General features: G+C 47.7%; 1 protein-coding gene across 37 annotated transcripts in view; it reads right to left on the bottom strand.

Annotated features, from left to right (window-relative positions):
* Nucleotides 1-19783, bottom strand: part of CACNA1C (calcium voltage-gated channel subunit alpha1 C) — a 457310-nt gene that overhangs the window by 17853 nt on the left and 419674 nt on the right. For 27 of the 37 annotated variants that reach the window (XM_068191795.1, XM_068191793.1, XM_068191810.1 and 24 more), the window contains 8 exons: nt 14883-14915; nt 11824-11952; nt 7822-7887; nt 4639-4730; nt 3700-3865; nt 2704-2831; nt 962-1058; nt 212-314 (listed from right to left, as the gene is read on the bottom strand). In XM_068191795.1, the coding sequence (XP_068047896.1) occupies nt 212-314; nt 962-1058; nt 2704-2831; nt 3700-3865; nt 4639-4730; nt 7822-7887; nt 11824-11952; nt 14883-14915 (814 nt within the window). The remainder of the gene's footprint in view (nt 1-211; nt 315-961; nt 1059-2703; nt 2832-3699; nt 3866-4638; nt 4731-7821; nt 7888-11823; nt 11953-14882; nt 14916-19783) is intronic. The other 10 variants (XM_068191796.1, XM_068191799.1, XM_068191808.1 and 7 more) reach the window with 1 other exon arrangement.

Below are 19783 nucleotides of genomic sequence, written 5' to 3'. Positions count from 1 at the left end.
GATGATACTACAGGAAGCACCGGCTTCCTGGGGGAAGTGGGAAACACTGTGCTTTCCCTAGAAGATATTATTCCTCCAAACCTCTTTACATACTTTTTGTCCCACGTGCTGCATATGAGTAATTTGGATCATTTTCAACAAGTTGTCCCTGTCGGTTTATTACACCTTGGCATGAACACCTTTGTATCCTTGCAGTCAGCAAGCTTCTCACCTTCTGTCTTGATCCTCAGTGCTGTTCTGACCAATGCAAAGAGAGTGGCATTGAACATGACGGTCCCATCGCTGTTCAGTGGCATATTCATGGACACAAGGCGCTGTGGGATGAAGAGGAGAAAGACAACAATCACACTGCCACACGTGGACTGAAGCATGCTCCTCCTTATGTCCTCCTGAGGCCCTCCAGACCTGCCATGCCTCTTATGTGAATATCCATGGCCTGTGGATTAGTTACACAATGAGAACGCCCTGTTGTTTCTATCTCTCCTAATCTGTCTTGAGATGGGTGTTGGACAGTACAAGCAGAGGGGTGTTCTTGGTACTTGAGAGCTGTATTTAGCAAAGATGTGCTCTCCTAACCAGACAAAAGGCTGGTGGCCCTGAGTGGTGCACAACCCACCTGCTGGTGACCCTCCAGCCCTCGACTGGGTGGTTGGAGCCCAGAGGAGCTGGTGAGAGGCACGGGGCAGCCCAGGGGTTGTTCAGACAAGCTGTTGCTGGCTCTGCCTGGTGGGCAGCGAGCTGGGATGTGCCCAGTGAGTGAGGCAGGGTCAGCTAGGAAATGCCATGGAAGGCTGTTTAGTTTAAAACAACTGGTCTGGTGGAAGGCAGCCCTGCCCAAGCACAGAGGGTGGAATTAGATGGTCTTCAAGGTGCCTTTCAGGCCAACCCATTCTGTATTCTCTGGCTGATTCTCTGGTTTAGCTGCTGTGAGCCCAGCCTCCCCGAGAGCAGTGTGCCTTACTTTGCAAGCCACCCGGTGAGGGCAGAGCTTCCCGAAGCCCAGCGGGGGCTGGATCCGCCGGAGCAGGGTCACCACATCCAAGTGCTTGATCCGTCCCCTAAAGAAGAAAGCACAGTGAGGGCTGCAGCCTGACCAGGTCTGACCTGTCTGCGGAGGGCAGCCACAGCTAAAAGTGTCACTAAGGTCTCTCCAGCCTCGTGCTGCTGCTCCCTGTAGCCCAGGCATAGCTTAAAGTATTATTTCAGGCCTCTTGCATTTGGTGCCTTCTGCAGGGTTTGCCTGGCACTCATATAACTTCTACTAGTGCAGAAATCCCAGCTCTCAGTCATATTTGAGTCAATACTTGCAAGAATTGACCTCAGCCTTTTCAACACTGCAGTCTCTTAGTGCATGAACAGATAATTTGGGGTACTCTTCCCATTCACCGACCTGCTCAAAATAAATACTTGCTTATTTACTTGTTGGGCTGAGGCCTATAGCAGGCAGAGAAGTGTAAAGGGTCTATTTCCTTGTGGTTTACCTCCCACATAAATAGCCCCAAGCCACTGCCTTTTACTACTTTAATGTTTATGCTTTGGGCTAGAGTGAGCACAAACCAAAGTACTGAACTTCCTTCACAGCAGGAGTTGGGTTTTTCTTAAATTTGGTAAATGGCATCTCAAAGGAAGAATTCTCTCACAGAGGGAGGAAAGTTACCAGAGCCAGAGGAGGGGCATGGGACATGGATGGGGAAGAGGAATAAAAGAGCTTCCCATTTTTAAACAGGGAGGAACAGGACGCCATCTGAACTGAGTGGCTATCTATTATATGGCTTCAGCCACTGCAGTCTTGCCTTCAAAGAAGCACAAATAGTGGCATCTGTTTTGTTAACAAATGGTGTATTTATTACAAGTCTGTGCTTATTCCCCATCCGTATTAAAAGTCCCCAGCCCAGGAAGTCACCCCGAATGGGAAGAAGTGTTTAAATTCACATATCACTTTCATAATGTGACACATATGGCAGAACCTAAGCCCAGACTAATCTTGACACTATATTTCCTACAGAGATCTGCTTTTAGTTTACACCCAAATCTCTTTCCATGGCCTTTGCATTATGAAGGGGCTTTGCAATTACAATTGTCAACAGTACAGTAATGCCACGGGGATCTAAATGCACTTTGAGCCTAAGCATGTGTCAATCAGAGCATGTAATACTGAATGTCAGTTAAGCCCTCATGTGAGTTGTTGTAGTGTAACTTTAAATCCCTGCAAGTCTGCTCTTGTCAATAGCCCTGCAGACAATGTAATGCAGCCATGTGAGCATACAGGTTGTGGTGCGCATATATGACATATGAAAAACCAGAGATTTGAGCAGAGCAGCTCTGCTGTGAGTACAAAGTCAAGTAGAAGAGTCACAATATCACAAACAACTACAACGATAATCCAACCCCCTAACCTCTTTTTCTCAGTCTCCTGCTGCCCCTCACTAAGTTTATATCTCCCCAACAGAAAGTAAAGCAATGGCCAGACAGGGATCAGTGCAGCCCAAATGCTGAGATTTCTGTGAGTATCTTTGCACTTTGGGTTTATGGATTCACCAGCAGTACCTAGTGGTGATATCTATTTTAGGAGTTTTGTACAAAAAAAAAAAAAAAAAAAGTTCCTGCAGGAGGAACATGGCACTTACTGCACTGAGTCTAGAGAACAGAAAATAATGGGCCTGTTCTCCTGAGGAGCTCTGATATCCAGGCTGGGTTACTTACTTAGCTTCAGGGTCATACTCTGCCCAGATCCTTTTAAACTCATCCAGGTGGTGTGGTCCTAAAATGGACCAGTCCCGTGTCAGGTAATCGAAGTTATCCATTATAACAGCTACAAAAAGATTGATGATCTGCAAACAAGGACAGAGATGATGTGATGGGTAAGGCAAGGAACAGTAAATTTTACCACGTTCTCCATTTAAGGTCTGGATTTGGACTCACAAAACTAGGGAGCCATTGGGGTTAGCTTCTTTATTCCCCCATGCCAGCCCCCTGGTTTAAATGGGAAGAGCCCAGAGGTGGAATATTCTCAGCTGGTTACATTTTTCTCTTCCCTACTAAATGGATGAGGCACAAATTTGCTAAATTCTTAGATCTGCTGTCGTGGCTTTTTATTTACCCATGTCTTTGCCTGGCAGAATGAGGTGGGATTTATCTTCAATAGGCAGTGGGGCTGAGATAAAAGTCCTTTCTTCTGGCCCAAGACCAAAACTTTAAAAATGTTGCTACTGTTCACTGGGAGAGTTTTGGGCACTGCTGCCAGCTGCAGAGCGTGTGCTGTCTCTCTGAGCAGTGCCACACTGCCAACACAGAGCAGATGCAAGTGGGATATGTGTATTCTCACAGTCATTGCTGCTGGCAGGGGAGGAAAAACTGCTCAGCAGCCAGAAGGAAGGTAGGAGGGAAGGTGGGAAGTGTGGCTGAGGCGTTGCTAGCCTCAGCACAGCCCACAACAGACTAATTTGGTTTTCTCATTTAGGGAGAGCGGGGAAGAGCAAAGAGCAATCCCTGTGCACAAAAGACAGGGATTGGAAGCAGAGCATCCCCCAGAGCTGGAGGGAGGCAGGGAACGGGTGTTGTCACTGAAAGGATGATGCTGGGAAAGACCCATGGGGAGATTTCCCCTCTTTGAGATCATTCTTGTCCTGTGCATTGCTGACGTCTGGGGAAGCAGAGGCTGAGTCTGGCAGAGGGAAGGTCTGGCTTGGGGGGACTCACCAGGAAGGCACAGAGCATGTAGAAGCTGATGAAATAGAAGACGGCGAAGCTGCTGCCGCACGAGTGATCGGCTTCCGTGGAGTTGGCTGGCTCCGACTCCGGGTCGCACTTCTTGTCCGGGAGACATGCCAGCATGATTTCCTGCCAGGCCTCACCTGTGGCACACCTGGGCAAGGCAAAGGGCAGGGGGAGACAGCAGTGACCGTGGATGCGACAGGGACTGGTACATTAGCAACCTGTTCCTGATCCCATGAACATTAATGAGAATTTTGCCACTGTGGTCAATTAAGAGCAAGTTAGGCCGATGGCTTTGACATCCCCTGGCATATCCTGCTCCTCTGTTTGGTTTTGTTGCCATCATCAGCATATCATTTCTGACTGGATTTGGCTGCTGTGGGTACGGGCCTCTCACATTCCAAGCAGAATCATGGAGATGTGTGTGACATGGCTGCGGATTGCATCAAAAGAAGTCCTTCAAAATTATGACAGTGTCGAATTTGTGCCAACTTCCCACCCCTTCAGCACCCCTCCCTGGCCCCAGCTGGAGTAGGATGATGTGCTAAGCTGGGCTTGGCCATGCCTAAGCACAAGTTCATCATGTCCCTTTCCCTGCTAGAAGTCACACTGGCCAGATTTGAACCAAAGAAGGTTTTGATGCATATCAATTTCGGAGAGCACTGAAAACTGGCTGCCTTCCTTCTGTGTAGGAAGACTCGTGTCCCTCCCCAGCACTGAGCGTTACCAGGGTGAGCTGCTGGGCTACAAGAGACTTAATGGACTGGTCCTTCCATCTGACATAATTCCCGGGCTCCCCCACTGAAGGACAACATGTTACTACTCACCTCGTGAGCATGACACGGTAGGAGGAGATAAGCTGTGCCCGAGAGCAGAGGAATCGTGCTCCCAGGCTGACACAATGCAGAGCTGTCGTACACCCACCTGAAAAGCAGCAGCACTGCCTGGGGGAAGGTCTGGAAGTTATTGTTGCGGTTGATTTCTGTGGTATCGTTCAGCGCAATTTTACCAAACACCTGGCAGAAAGCAGAGGTCTTTTCAGATTAGCCCTGTAAAATCCCCAAACCTCTTGTCACTCGTAGCTCTTGGCCTGGCCCTGACTCTGATATTTAATGCAATCTGCTCTTCTAGTAAAAAAAAAATAAATTCTGTGCATCTTTCATATTTGTTGTTGCTTCCCTGGCTTCTGCTTTATAACCAGAAAAGCACTAATTCTGCAATAAAAAGCATCTCGTGTCAAAACAAGGTGTCCTTCCTTATTCATTCACTGAACACATGACGTGGGGCCTTGATTTAATTGGCACTCAATTGGGAAGGGAGCCCAGCTGAAAGAAATCAGTAACAGAGAAGAAAAGGCTCCTTCCTTCATTGCTTATCTATCTTTGTCAGGATGAAATGATAGCAAAAGACCAGCAGCTGCAAAGCCTTGAGCTTCCATCTCCGTGGGGGGCCTTGGATCTTCACAAAACAATGTAAATACATTGCCTTGGATCTGGAATTGTCCAAATGCCTGCCCTTCTATAGTCATGCTTGTCACCAGCAGGTGTTTCAGGGGTCCTCCCAGATTTCAGCAGCATGAAGATGATGACCAGATCTGCCCAGACAAGGATGTCCTAGGGCTTCCTCCCATGCCACAAAAACTAGTTCATCCAGCCCTGGCATGAAGCCTGCAACCATCAGCAAACCTTTTTAGTTGCCTGTCTTTAGGTGTGAAGTTCCCAGTGCAGCAGGGTTTCAGGCTTCTTTAAAAAAATCTTGGATAGCTGTGGTACTTTCAGGCCGAGGGACTGAGAGTTTAAACAAATCTTGTGTGGCAGAAAGGTCTCTACACAGCTCAGTCAGGACTATTTATTCCCCATTGATAACAACGTGGCAGAGATCTCGGGGGCTGAGAGCTGTAATCTCTCTGTAGCCAAAACAAGCAGCAGGAACAGAGCAGCTCTGAGAGAACACCGAGCTTCTTTTCAAGGAAATGTCACTGATAATTAGCACGCCGAGAGAAACAACGGCACGGAGAGGGGCGCAGGGACAATGGTGGCACGGCCCTGCCATACGGGAGGGAGGGTCAACACATGGCAGTTTTCCACAGGGGTTCCTCATGGATGCGTGGCCCTTCCCCTGCCGGGCCAGCCCCACGCCACAGGCAGCTCTGACTGCCCCAGTTGCACATATTTATCATTTCAAGCAAATGTAGCTAAGGGAGCTTCCCATGGTCGTCCTTTGGACCCTACAGCTTCCCTCACGCAGGAGGCAGCAGCTGCTGTGGGTGTTTTGCATTAGCTACCTGGGAGGAGCTGTCAGTGGAGGTTCCTCCCTTACAGCCTCTCCAATCTGTGCCTCCTGGGCCATCCTATGAGCAGCTTCATCCATCAGCATCAACTTGGATTGTTTCCACTTGAGCACATTAGGCAGTGAGGCTTGAATGTTGTTACGCTCCAGGTTGTGGCAGGAGCTGACATAAAGTAGTAGGTCTCCTTTATATGGGAAATTCGGATATTTTTATCAGTTCTGGTACATACAGTCTTTCGTGGCTTAATAGAGTGAGGGGTGATTTTCCTTCCTATGTGTCCCTGTGTGTGAGAGAGCTCTGTGTATCAGCACGTTCAAGAGGGCTGCACACAAAATGTCTGAGATGCCATTTGGACAAGAAGTCATAATCACAGGTCTGTGGGCTCTGGGCAAACAGGGAAAATAAAAAAAAAAGTTGGTTTTCTTATTGGAAGGCATGAGGGCATGAAGCAACCTAGTAATCTAGATCAATGTGAAAGACAGATGTATGATCTTCAGACTGCTGAGATGATTTAAACAGAGGCTTGAATGTAAGCCAAGGGTTAAATAGGTAACTTAGAACTAGCTGAAATAAAAAGGAGTAGAATTACAGAATAAAGCATCTGGCCCTGGTTGTGCCCTGACCACTGTAGACCCCATCTGTGTGGGTGCTTGGAAGTCACTTATAATGCTTTGTACAGCGATGTAATACCAGCTTAATACTCTGAAGTGATTTTCTGTATAGCACAGGAAATTCTGTAAGATCTTGGCCATCTTAGGTATTAAAGGCAAAACTGGCAAGTTTACAGTATGAGCTTAGTAGAGTAAATGACAGCTGTGATTACTGGGGCTATTGAGATAACCTGTGATAATTCAAGAAAACATTAATTTTATTTTTCACAGTGGGGCAGAGTAGATGGAGTTTGTGAAAACATGCGATTATATTAACAGGAAACAAATTAAAACAAGGTCACAGAGGTCAGGTGAATTTCATTACAAATTCTGTTGTCATCATGAAACCAAGAAGCCTGTCATGTTTGAAGACCTCTGGAAGCAATTATGCCATGCCTTTCCATACTGTGGCCTCTGATCCCAGATGGCTGACTTGTCTGAGAACTTTGATTAACATCCAAGTGGAAAGTAAAGCTTAGCTTGAAAAGCAGTGCAGCAAATGAGGGTGGGACTGTCACAGACTGTGCCTATACCCCGTGCTGTCTTCAAGGGTCTCTGTGCAACATCAGTTCCTTGCACAGGTGAATGCTCAACATGATTCCAAGTGCATTTTGCAAACTGAGTAAGATGTTGTGTTGATGCAGCTTCCTGGAGAAACTCTGAGTGTTGGAACATTGGGTCTGATCCCATATTTAGCTTCATGGGTGTAGCTCAAAAGCTGCTCTTTACAACTCAGTGGAAGTTATGCCAGTGTGAAAGAGATGCAAGAGAACATTTTGGTTTGTTCAGTGCAGCATGGCCATAAGCCCACTTAAAAAACTGCTTTGGACCAACAAGCAAGGCAGTAAATCTTCTTTGTGGATATTCCTTCGAGAATGTGGAGGGCAGGCTGTTTGCATATTGTGTTCTGCCCTTAAATGGGTCAATTTTTTTATTTGCTTGTTTTTTTTTTTTTTTTTTTTTTTTCCTGGACTATGTTGTGCTGCTGTTGGAAGTACCGAGTCAGATGATGCTCTCCAGCCAAGGTTAGCTTCCATCTTACCTTACTGGGTGAAAACATTGCTGTAAGCCCCCACACCCACACACCGATCTAGTTACCCTGCAAGCCTGTTCCCATGCTCTAGCAGGAGAAGACAGACACACCCGGGCTCTTTAAGCATCACTTACCTGCATCCCAATCACAGCGTAGATGAAGAACAACATCACTATTAAAAGAGCCACATAGGGGAGAGCCTGGAAACGAAAGGAAAAAAAAAAAAGAGAGAGCACTGTGTCTCTGCCTGGGTCGTGCTGCTGCTGGCTTCGGGACGCGGGGCGCGGCTGGCCCCAGCGCGGCTCGGTAGTGCGGGCAGGTGGCCACTAGATGCCTCTACAGGCCCACGCTTGGTGGCCCGCCCAGCCCAGCAGGCTCGGCTCCGTGCCATGGGGGATGGATGGAGCTCCGCTGCCTTCCTGTCACTCCCGCCCTTGACCGAGCCAGGAAAGCGAGGGAAAACCGGTGTCGACACCTGCTTACCAGGAGGAGAAAGCTCTCGCAGGCAGCATTAGTCTGGCACTAATGGCAATGTGGTATTTCCCTGCATCCAGTATGGTGAAATAAAAGCTGCTGGAATCTTAATTCAGGGCTCCTGCTACAATGGCTGCTACCACCCTAAGTACCTAAGGCAGCATGAGCACCTTCCCTGTTGAGTGTTAGGTGTCCCTGATGGTGTCTGCCATGCACCGAGTGTCAGTGATGGGCTGCTGAAGAGGACATGCAGAGCCCTGATACGCAGAGCTGCCTCCCTAGGAAGGGGTCAGTGCAATCAGCCAAGTGCCGAGTGCTCCCGGATTCCTCCACCACCATCAGGAATCAAGGGCTCGGGACTTCACCAGGCTCAGGCTTTTTGAGCAGGAATCTTTTGAAATATCTAGCGCTCAGAGCAGAGGCTTTCAGAACTTGATTCAGAGGAAATGGGTGGACACGTTCACTCTGAAAATGTCCCCGATCTAGATTTTGAACACCCAATTTATCAGAACATAACGAGCCTACAACATTATCAGAGGGCTGCAGCACCTCTGCTATGGAGACAGGCTGATAGAGCTGGGGTTGTTCAGCCTGGAGAAGAGAAGGCTCCAGAGAGACTCTAGAGTACTTTCCAATACCTAAAGGGGGCCCACAATAAAGACATAGATGGATTTTTTTTTTCAAGTGATAGGAGAAGGGGTGATGGTTTTAGACTGAAAGAGAGCAGGTTTAGATTAAATATTAGGAAGAAATTGTTTGCTGTATGGGTGGGTGAGACATGAACCGATTGCTCAGAGAAGCTGTGGCTGCCCCAACCCTGGGAGTGTTTAAGGCCAGGTTGGATGGAGCTCTGAACAACCTAGTCTAGTGGAAGTTGTCCCTGCCCATGGCAGAGTGGTTGGAACTGGGTGATCTTTAAGGTCCCTTCTGACCCAAACCCTTCTGTAATCCTAAATTCAACACAACTAAATCCCGCAGGAAAAAACGAGGGAATATTTTCACTGGCCACCATGGAGATTTGACTAAGATCTGCAAAAATCATCTCAAAGAGATCTGAATAGTAAAATGGCAAAAAATTATCAAATCCTTTAGATGATGTCTGTAATCATCACCTTGAGTCTTAGCACAGAATCCTCTGGGTTTTTAGGGGGCCAGACAAATCAGTATGTTTACTCAACAGTGTCATTGAAGAGACCACCAGCTCAGAACTGGGCTCCAAACATTTTGTGTGATTTAGTTGTGACCTGATACAGACAATATCTAAGAGCTCCTGGGATAGTGTCCAGATAAGACCTGAGGTGTATAACCTTAACAATACTTCTGTTTTCTGAAAGTACTTCTGTTTTTCCCATCCAAATGGATGGGAAAATGGATGTCTTCTGTTCTCTCTGTCTGCCCCTTCACTTCCTTTTCATCTTCTTCTGCTCAGTCCATTCCTCTCCACTAATGCACCTTCCTGCTTATCCCTGCCCCTTGTTCCGCATGGCTCCTTCAGCTCTCCACCTCCAAAATTCTACATTTGTCTCTGTCCTCCTCTGGCTCTGTCCTTCCTTGGCGTCACCACTTTCTCCTTGTGATTCCCACGGTCCTGCCGTGCCCTCAGCACCCTCTCACTTCCTACTCCTCCCACTCCCCAGGCTGACCCTGTTGCTGTCTCTGCAGACGGAAACCCCGCTGAGCATTTTCCCACCGCTCTCACCAGTGCCCCAGCTTGCACGTCAGCACTTCATGCCATGCCCAGGGCATGTGGAAGTTACCACGGGATCTAACTCCATGGCTTCCTTGCTTATTAGGCTGCCCTGTGTGAGCAGAGGTGCTTCCTGGAAGCATGTGGGGACACTGAAGGGCCTGTGCCAAAGTCTGCTGGGATCCCACATTCTGAAATTGGGATGGCTGAATTGAGAGCGGCACAGTGGCTATTCTTAGCTACCAAAGGAGCCTCCCGGTAGTTGCTAGAGGAGGAGCTTGGAGCAGAGAATTCCATGTTATAAATGGCTAAAGGCTTTCAAGGGAAAAGGCACTTGCTTGCAGCGCTGCCTGTTTTTTCCCCCTCCCCTGCTGTGGAAGATCCCTCCCTTCATACTTTCTCCCACCACCCTACAACCCTGCTTGAAGTGACTCTCCAGTTGAAGAGGTCTGAAGGTCACTGGGGGGAAGTACCAGGTGCTCCCTTTCCCATCCATCTCTTCCTCTCCAGCCATGACAAGTTCACCTCAGGGCAAGCTATTGCTAAAGAGGCTGGAGGGGCACAGGGGCAAGGGGAGGAGAAGCAGGAACTGGAAAGTGTGACTCTGTCCCCTGCATCAGGGCTGGCTGAGCTGTGCCAAGGGAATCTCATTCCTACGCAGGCAAACAATGGTTCCCAGTGGCACTGCTCAAATAACAACCTGGGCGTTGGTAACTCTGCAAGCAATGGAAAAAGTCACTGTGGCATGGATGTGTCAGAAACCTGCTGTGCAGGGTTAGGTCCTCTGGCAGTCAAGGAGTGTGCAAAATGAGTCCCTTGCATCAGCCTGGTGGTCTGGCTACCGGGACCACTGAGAGCTGCACTGGAATAAGTCCATGCTGATGCCTGGTGTGCACGTGTGCTACCTCTGCTGAGAAGAGATAGAAGTTGCAATGCAATGAGCTGCAGCACTGCAGGCTTTGGTCCCAGCTTGTGCTGTCACTGGTGAGGTTTAAGTTTTAAAGTATGGGTCAGTTCCTTTTCCATTTGAGTCAATACCACAGCTATTGACCATTTACAGCCTCAGGCTGAGGGCTATATAGTTGCTGTTTCGAGACTTGTGTGTTGCTCAAGTTACTCTTTCATGCTTTTGCCCAGTGGTGTGTTCTGCATATTTGCTCATGTTTAGACCACTATTTGTATTCCTGTGCTGTGTTTCCCTGCTGCTTCCTTTGGATAAGCCCCAGCTAACATCCAGGTTATGCTGGTCCAGTAAATCCAGGTCAAGTACTTTTAGAATGTAGGAGTATGCCATGCTTCATCTCTAACTATCATTTTACTATATGTGGCCAGGTTTTTTCCAGCAAATAACTGTGGTGTTTGTTTTCCTCCAAAGGTGATGATTCTTATCCAGTCTGATATTCTTCACTTCCTCCTATCTACTCTGAAACTTTACCTACCACTGAAATGCAACCTGTCTCCAGGGAAAAAAAGCAGCAGCAATTTAATAACTTGGCATTGTTACCAGCTCAAAAGAGTAAGGCTAAAAAGGTGAATTCTTCCTGGATGAAAGTATGGAGGCCACACACCTCTAATACTCACTGGAAATCCTCAAAACAAGGCTTAAAGGAAACTTAATTGAGACACAGGCCTTCCCCCCACAGCGATGTATTTCACTTGGAGTTACACATACGAAATATAGTTCAAATAAGGGGATAAAAAAAAAGATGACATCGAAAGGTTACAGACAGGCAGTAATTGAGTTGAACTGAACTATTAAGGCTGTTCAGGAGGGTCTCAAGCAATTACTCATGCTTTACAGATGAAACCCATACCCAGGCAGTCACTCCCTGCAAGCTCCATTTACTTGACTCGTTTGTGCCACCTGTCCCTGGGCACCTTTGAGCTCAGGCACTGGGGTGAAAGCTCTCCCCGAGAGGCCACCAAGGGAGATCAAAAGGACTTAGGTCTTTCTTAGAGATAAGTGAAGGAATACCTGGAAGGACTTGATGAAGGTCCAAAGCAGTGTCCGGATGCCCTCCCCTCGGCTCAGGAGCTTCACGAGACGCATCACGCGGAAGAGTCGGAAGAAGGTGATTGAGATGCGAGAGTTTTCCTCTGCGTTCTGGAAGCCATTGGCACAGAGGCAGGAGTTACAACAGCACGAGAGCAACGAGGGCCCTGGGCCACAGAGGAGGCTACGCCGAGGGTTCACTGCACTGTTCCTTGTCCTGCTACTGCTCCCTGGGCTTCCACTCCCCGGCACCCCAGGGACAGGCCAAGGCTCCTCAAGCCTGCCCTGTCTCCCATGGTGGTGAGGCTGCTCTGTAGGGCCTCTCAAGGCCATCAGCCTCTCCCCTTCAGTTTGCCTGGGCTTTCAGGGATTAGGAATAGGATATGCTCATACCCCTCTAATACATCTCCTCACATGGGAAAGAGGCAATTCCCCTTTGACCTTGCACTGGAGGGGAAAGACACTTTCCCTTTTGGCCTGTCTGAGTGGTTCACCCCAGTGAGTGCCTCAGCCAGCAGTTCTGGTGAATCTGGTGTCAGGCACCGGCCATGTGCCGCTTGCTCTGCTGGGAAACAGGAGCAGGTCCCAGATTTGCCCCTGGCTGCAAAACCCCACGGGGGCACGGTGTGTGCTGGTGTCACTGGCACCCCTGCCAGCCTGGCTGTCCCTGTGCTGCTGTGGCCGTGCTCCTGCGGGCTGGGCTCTGGTCACTCGCTCCCGCTGCTGGGCCTTTCTCATTTCTCATGACCCCTTTGTATTTCCCACAGTCTGTGCACTGACTTTTGCTTTTTTAAAAACATTTTATTTTGGCTTCGCTGCTACTGTTCAAGCCTGGAGTATTTTAAAATAGTCTTTCTTCTGGCCTGTTTTTTCTCACAGCATCTGCTTTGTCCCTAAGCATTTTCCCCTGGGGTTTTAACCAGCTCTGACGTTCCTCAGCCTTCACATGTGTGAAGGCAACATCCATCTGAAGGCTGCTGCAGCAGCAGGCTCACCTGGCCTTGGCAGAGGACTTGCTGCCTAGCTCAAGGGCACAGCAAATGCCAAGTTTCCCACTTTATTAACCCCCTAAAATACTGTGCCAAGCCTGTGGAGCCGGTGCCTTCCGGTAGCAGCACTGTGGGAATGTGACCTCCTGTCACAGGGGGAGATAACACTGTCACCCTGCCACTTGACCTGCTGTGGAGCAAAGTGCATGGAAACCCCCTCTCTGTCCCCACCCAGGCTGCAAAGACTGCAGTTTGAGTCTAAACACCACCAAAAGAGCAACATTTAGGAGGAAGAAACAGTGCAGATCACCCCTGCTGTTAACTACTCACCACTGTGTAAACCAAGAGAGAACAGACCCTTTGGATTTCCTGTCACTGGGCAGTGAAAACAGCAGCTGCTTGCCTGTCTGCTTCTGGTAAAACCCAAGGCACAGGAGCAGCCCGGCTGGGTGTTTCTGGGATGAAATGCCCAGATGCAGATGTGTACCTGGGTGTGCTCCTGTTTCTGAGCCAGGGTGAGCTGATTGGTGCACAGCTCCGTCCCTGTCCCTACGCAGGGGCCGTAGCTGTGTGCTGGATGTGACCCCTGCTTGCACAGAGAGAGCTCAGCACCATGTGCAACAGATCAGGGTTGCACCCAGCTGCAGTTTGTCTGTCTGTCTGTGGTGTGTCTGTCAGCAGGTAACTTCCTCCAGGCTGTACCAAAGGCTGACACTCGCTGCCTGTGAGTAACTGGGTGAAAAAGAAAAGGGAAACAGGCTGTGTCACGAAAAGCCTGAGTGTTCCCTGCCCCTCACATCATCCTTGTTTGATTACTTGGACATCAGGCTGTGGGCTTCAGCAAATTAGAAGGAGTTGCTCTGAGGTGAAGGAGGGAATGTGGCCTCCAAGGAATCAAAAATCACGGCACTGGATACTCTCAGCGCTACAGTCCCAGAGGGATAACTGTAAGGTCAAATACCTCTTCCAGTCCTGTACAAGCCAAGCTCTAATACCATCTAAAACAGAGCTGAGGTCCAAATTTAGAGGTTGTATGGGCAGCAATCATGCTGTGGTTGTGACTAAAAAACCAGTGTTTTCTTATTCTACCTGCTGTTCCTCTGGTTGGCTTGGCCCTTTAGGTGGCAGCAAGTTGGGCCATGGGTCTGGACAGAGGTTTTAGTATTCCTTTGTCCTTCCTTGCTGAGAGGAGGCAGCTACTGTAGGCAGAAATTTATCTCTGCCCTCCTAGTGTCTTGGAGCAGACAAAGTCTAAGCAGCAGATAAAATAGAACAAATCCCTCCCTGACGCAAATCTGCAACTTACTGGCATCAAACCACTTAGCCAAAAACTCAGCGATGCCCCAGAAGATTACAGTCATTTTAAAACTAGGTGGCTGCAGATTAGCTGATGCTTGAGTAGCCCTGCTTACTTCCTCCTGGCTTTCATCCAGCTTTTCGAAGGCATATTTTGAAGGCCTCCTCCTTGCCAGAGGAGGGAGGTTCTGCAGAGTGGCAATCCAGAAACTGGAGCTACTGCAGCTCTGTGGGGGTGGTGTGGGAACTGCCTTGCACACCAAGGCAGCAGTGTTTTGTGCACCATTGCACCACTTACTCTTTTTTGTGCAAAATACAAATGTTATATTGAATCACCTCATTGAAGAGGAGCTTCAGAGTCCCAACCCTTTTTTTTTTTTTTTTTCTGGAGGCTTGAACATAAGGTCACACTGCAAACTCATTCAGCGTCACACTGATAGTGACACAAGGACATAGTTTGTGGCTAACAAGAAATCTTACCAGGTCCAGTTCTCTCTTGGTGGTTCATTAGAAGGCAGAACAACAGTTAACTTGACCAAAGGAAAGCTCAGGATGCACAAGAGATACACATGTGCAGCATATTCACAGCTCATGTGAACACCAGACTCACACCAATACATGACATGGCAGCTTCATGCACAAATAACTAGGCTGGGCTTGGAGAGAGAACTTGTGATCACGGAGAAGAGGAAAAAAGGAGTGTGTTAGAAAGAGTGTCACAGAAGCTGGGAGGGTGGTCTGTATTTTTGGTCTTACCATAGAGGAAGAGCATTGGGTATGTTCAGCTGGCTTTAAAGAAAGGCAGACAGAAATAAGCTGTAATAAATCTCCAATCAAGAGCCCTAGTAAACTAGGTTTTGGCTAACACAGGAGCAACAAAATGGCAGAAGAGGGCAAAAGGGAATTTGAAAGAAATGCACAAGAGGCTGGGCTTATTCCCTAGGATGCCCAGGATCAAGGCTGGCTGTGGCAGAAGTGGGTACAACTGCCTCTGAATTTGATGTATGCTCTCTCCACTACCACCACGTGAGTCACACCCAGTGTCTCCTGAGTGCTGGACACCCTGGCAGTGGAGGTACTGTACTGGTAAAATATTTCTTGTATCAGCACTACGAGTTCAATACAGGGGCTGATTTAGCTGTCCAGCTCAGATCCAGGCCATGTCTGCACAGGGACCAGCCAGCTTCCAGTGCATCTGATTTGTAAACCCATAATATCCCAGTGCTAAAGCAACACTTTCTGTTTATATATCCCCATCCCCTTACACACAGTTCTGGGTGAGGCAACGGGCTGGGAGAGTCTAACTGGCTCTTGGCAGCCCTACAACACCCAGCACCAGCTGTGGAATGTGGGTTGGTGCAGCTAATTAGCTCGCTCTACCTTTACCCACCTCACAGCAAAGCCCTAGGCACTCAGTGGATGTGTTCTTGGAGGCCAGGCTGAGCTGAGCCCAGCCCTGGTCACGCCTGGAAGAGTCAAATTGCTGCAGACACTCTGCCTGAAGTTCCTTGATTAACCTCTGGGGCCATTTCCAATACTGAGAGCAATTCTAAAATATACCCAAGGCTGCAAGTATCCTTAGGTGTAAGAAGCAGAATTGTAAATTAAATAAAACTGTCTTTGTTAGGAGTCCTTCAGTTCAATAGTAATGTAATCCTTCAGGCCTAACCTCTACCATATGCCAAACCTGTCTGCTAAAGTAGCATAAAGATGTATTTCTTCTTCTGCCAGTGTCAGAATTCCCCTCTAGTGCCACGGAGGACTCCTGCAGCATGCTCCTGCTCTCCAAGGATGCTGCAGTAATCAAACTGGCACTGTATTACCTAAAAAAACCTGTCGTTTGGATGCACAGCCTATTTTGGTGAGACGGGCAAATGAGAGCAATTAAAAACCCAAGGTACACCAACTCATTTAATAATTTGGGTTAACTCATTGGCTTGGTAGTGTCAGCTTTCATTGCTTTCATCCTCCTCTTTCACATGTTTGCTCTTGTGTTTTCAGATCACATACAGGCAAAAGTTGGCTTGAATACCAAATGAAGAAGCAGTGCCCATAGAGACATTTCTTACAGTTCAGGCATAGATTTTGATTTTGTGTTGCTAGGCAAACATCTTTCCAGCAAAGCGCTTCTCTGTCCTTTCCTCTTCCCCCTTCCTCTTTCTAATTCTGCAAATCACCTTTTCTAACAGTAGAAGGACCCTTATTCTTGCTGCATTCCTGGTCGAAGGTACAAAGGCCCTTCAAAATAACTAAAGGAGGCCTAAAAATCTTTGGGATTCTCCATCCTTCCTGGCTGATGGTGTTTGTGCATCTGTGACTGACATGCTGAAGAAGCCTTTTGAGGTGCTTTGGGATACTGTGCTTTCATTGTCATTTCCTCTCCTATTCCCTGAGCTAACTGGGCTGTGTTCTAAGATGTGGTCAAAAATCTACTAAATTATATCACTACCTATGGTAGAGGCTCAAAAGCAGCATGGGGAAGGTTCTGCTAATGCTGGAGTGGGATTTGTACAAACTGTGGCACTGTGGGCTGAGGTTCCTGCTATGCTTGTGCGCAGCGTGTGAGTTCAGGAGGGGGAAATCAGCCCCCAGCTGTGGGCTGCTGAATACATTTTTGGATATCCACAAAGATTTCAGAAAGGAGACAAATCCTACCATCTGTGCCAAAGGGGCACCCCATGGACCTGAGCACAGGTATCTGAGAACCCTTTACTGGAACTTTTAAGTGTGGCCATTCCGAGCTCTAAAGCTGAGAGAGCTACTGCTAGATTATCCAAGAATCTTCAGCCTTGCCAGTGATGTGGAATGCCAATTTTAGGACAAAGACAGGCAACTGGCACCTGAGAATGTAGTGGTCACATCAGTTCCCAGAGATGGAGACATGGTGATAAGTACTTGGAATTAAAGCCAGTGTCTATTGCCCATCTGAAGTGGACAGGATTTCATTTCCACAAATCTCAGAACAATGTGGAAAAACAAACCCTCATCTGTTTAATGTCTCTGAAAGAGCTTTTGGGGAAGCTACAGCGCTGAGCAGAAAGCACTCTTGGCTGTAGTGTTTCATTTGCAGCTGTCCCTGTCCTGCGTGGGCTTTAACCCGCAAAGGAACTTCAAGCCTTCTGTCCTGCCCTTCTCTTTCTGGGGCATGAGTAGCATGAACACACTGAATGGGAAAGGTCCACTGCAGGGAGATCAGTCAGAGGTGATGTTCTGAGCAGTTTCCCTTGTACAGAAAAGGGATCTGAAGTATAGATCACAAGTGCAAGGCCATATTTAGAGTGATATAGAAGGGAACCTGCAGGCTGAGTGGGAAAAGAAATATCTGAAGCAGGATGCACCTGTGTAAAGACACTCAGGGGGATGAGTGCAATGAGAACTGTTTGGGTATTTTTTTTCCTTTCTTTTTATGTCACTATGTTTAAAACAGCAACAGCGATGTTAAGGAACAGAAGAGGCCAAGAAAGAGAAGAGAAGGTTCTAGAAGCCCAAGTAAAAATTCAGTAGGATAAAGACTGAGTGATCCCTGCAACATGTCTGAAAACCTCCTCAGGATATTATTGCCTGCATCCTGCTGAGCATTCATGTACCAGAGCACCAGCTTTTTAAACAGATAAATTGCTTCACTTGCTGCAAACCTGTGAGCATTCTTAGAGCCCTTACAGGCACAAAGGAGGAAGCCAAAGCTTGTGCCCATCATGAAGTCAGGATCCCAGGTAAGGAAGTCTCTGGGAGAGAAGCCAGGTTTATTCAATGGAGAGATACTTAAAATCTCAGAGACCACAGCCCTGGATAAGGTAACTGTCTTCCTGGTAATCGTGCTCTGCCTGGGTAGGTGGGAGCGAGGCTTACTGGGAACTACTTGTGAAGAGCACAACCCCTCCAGGTTGAACCTCCATAATGTCTCACAAATCAAACTTGGGGTCTGATACTGCCATCAAACCAAGGAAGAAGTATCTAATGGGTTGTGCTTTGGAAGCCAGGAGAGGATAAAATTTGCACTCCAGGAGAACCAGTCTCAATCTTTCAAGAGCAGTATGTAACAGAGTCAATATTAGTAGGATATTTATGCTGTAATGCAATCCATGAAATTCTGAAATTCTAAGAAGGGATGATGTGGCTTTTCAGACCTGTAAAGACAGCAGCAAAAATATGAGCTAAAAGGCTTTGTATAGTTACAGTAGTATCAAAGTTCCCTGAAATATCCATGTCTTAGAATATCTTATGGATAAAGATTTGGAAGAAAACAAGGAAGTGTGTTAATAGGCAGATTCAAATGAAAGTTTCAGTAGGAAACTCCCAAGAAGAGATATTAATCCCACCTCATCCTTGTGGAACACTGGAGACAGAGGACCATGTTGGGAGGTTTGAGCTCCTTTTGGCTGGTTTGCTGACAGCTGTAATGGCTCTCCAGAGAAGCAGCACCTGGAAATGCCTGAAAGGGAGCTTCATTAGATCTGTACAGTATGTATTAAATCCATATAACCACGGAGGCTCCTCCACTGCTGGGTAAGTATCAGTAGCTGTTTGGTAGCTGTTGAAGCCTGACTGCACTGAGATGACAGGACAGGCAGGCAGCATTCCCAGTGCTGATGGTAGCAATTCTTTTACACCACAGAACACACTGAAGATGAGTTCAACTCCCTTGGAGAGGATCTAGCCTTTGCTAGGAAGTCCAAACTGATCTTTTCCCCAGTGTTTGAGGAGCAAAACTTCCTTGCTGATAGCTTTTTACTTTCCAACAACACTTTCATTCGTAGGGAGGAATCCCTTTTTTGCAAGAGATAATTCAACCTTTGTGTTGTGGAGAGCATTTAAGCAGCTGAATGCACAATGTTATAATTGCTTCACTAGAATTGTCTCAGTCAATGCAGAGGTACAACTGCAGCCTTCTAGTTATGCCTGATAGCCCTAGGTTAGAAGAGATGAGAGGGAATGTGTGTTTGAGTGCTGGCACCACAATATGACAGAGTAGCTTCATATTTCTCAGGAGAACGAGTGGTCAGATGCTTAGGCTGCCTTTTGTGACAAACGACCTGTAATGGCCTTTCTCCGCTGAGGAAACTGTGGCTCATGGATGAAGCTTCTAGGAGCCCACTCAGAGCAGCTGGTTGCTGCTGATGGATGTCTGCTAAGGTATTTCCTTGGCTGTTGTTGAATTTGGAGAGTGAAAAGTTACCAGTGAAGATGCCATATCTGTTGGAAACTTGGCCTGTCAGCCTTGTCCCATGACCAGGAATACATGATACATGTTCACTTCTTGCTTTTTTCTCCTCACTGCAGGAAGGGTGCCTCTGAGAATCTGCTCTGCAGAGCTCGCCTGAGCGGGCTGAAGTGCTGTATTCCTTTGCACTTGTAGGATATCAGCCTTTTCTAGATCAAGGTCGTTGTACATAGAGGTCTCCTCCAAGAGTCCTACTTCAGCCATGCTGCATCTGTGACTTTGGACACAAGGTGACGTGTGGCAAGAGACGTTCTGGGGAAATGAACTCATCAAAGCCATAGGTTAGATGTGGAGGAGAATTAAGAGTACCCATTTGGCAATGATAAACCCCACTGCTCTTCTGGAGATGTTTCCTTCCCATGTGGTTACACTCAGATGGGATCTGCAAGCTTGTGAGTTTCAAGAAGAACAAGAATTTACCAAGGTATGGGAAAAA

Source organism: Anomalospiza imberbis, chromosome 5 (genome assembly GCF_031753505.1).
Source record: "Anomalospiza imberbis isolate Cuckoo-Finch-1a 21T00152 chromosome 5, ASM3175350v1, whole genome shotgun sequence".
Lineage (NCBI taxonomy): Eukaryota > Metazoa > Chordata > Aves > Passeriformes > Viduidae > Anomalospiza > Anomalospiza imberbis.
Note: the sequence above shows the minus strand (reverse complement) of the source record. Positions and strands in the feature narration are given on the sequence as shown.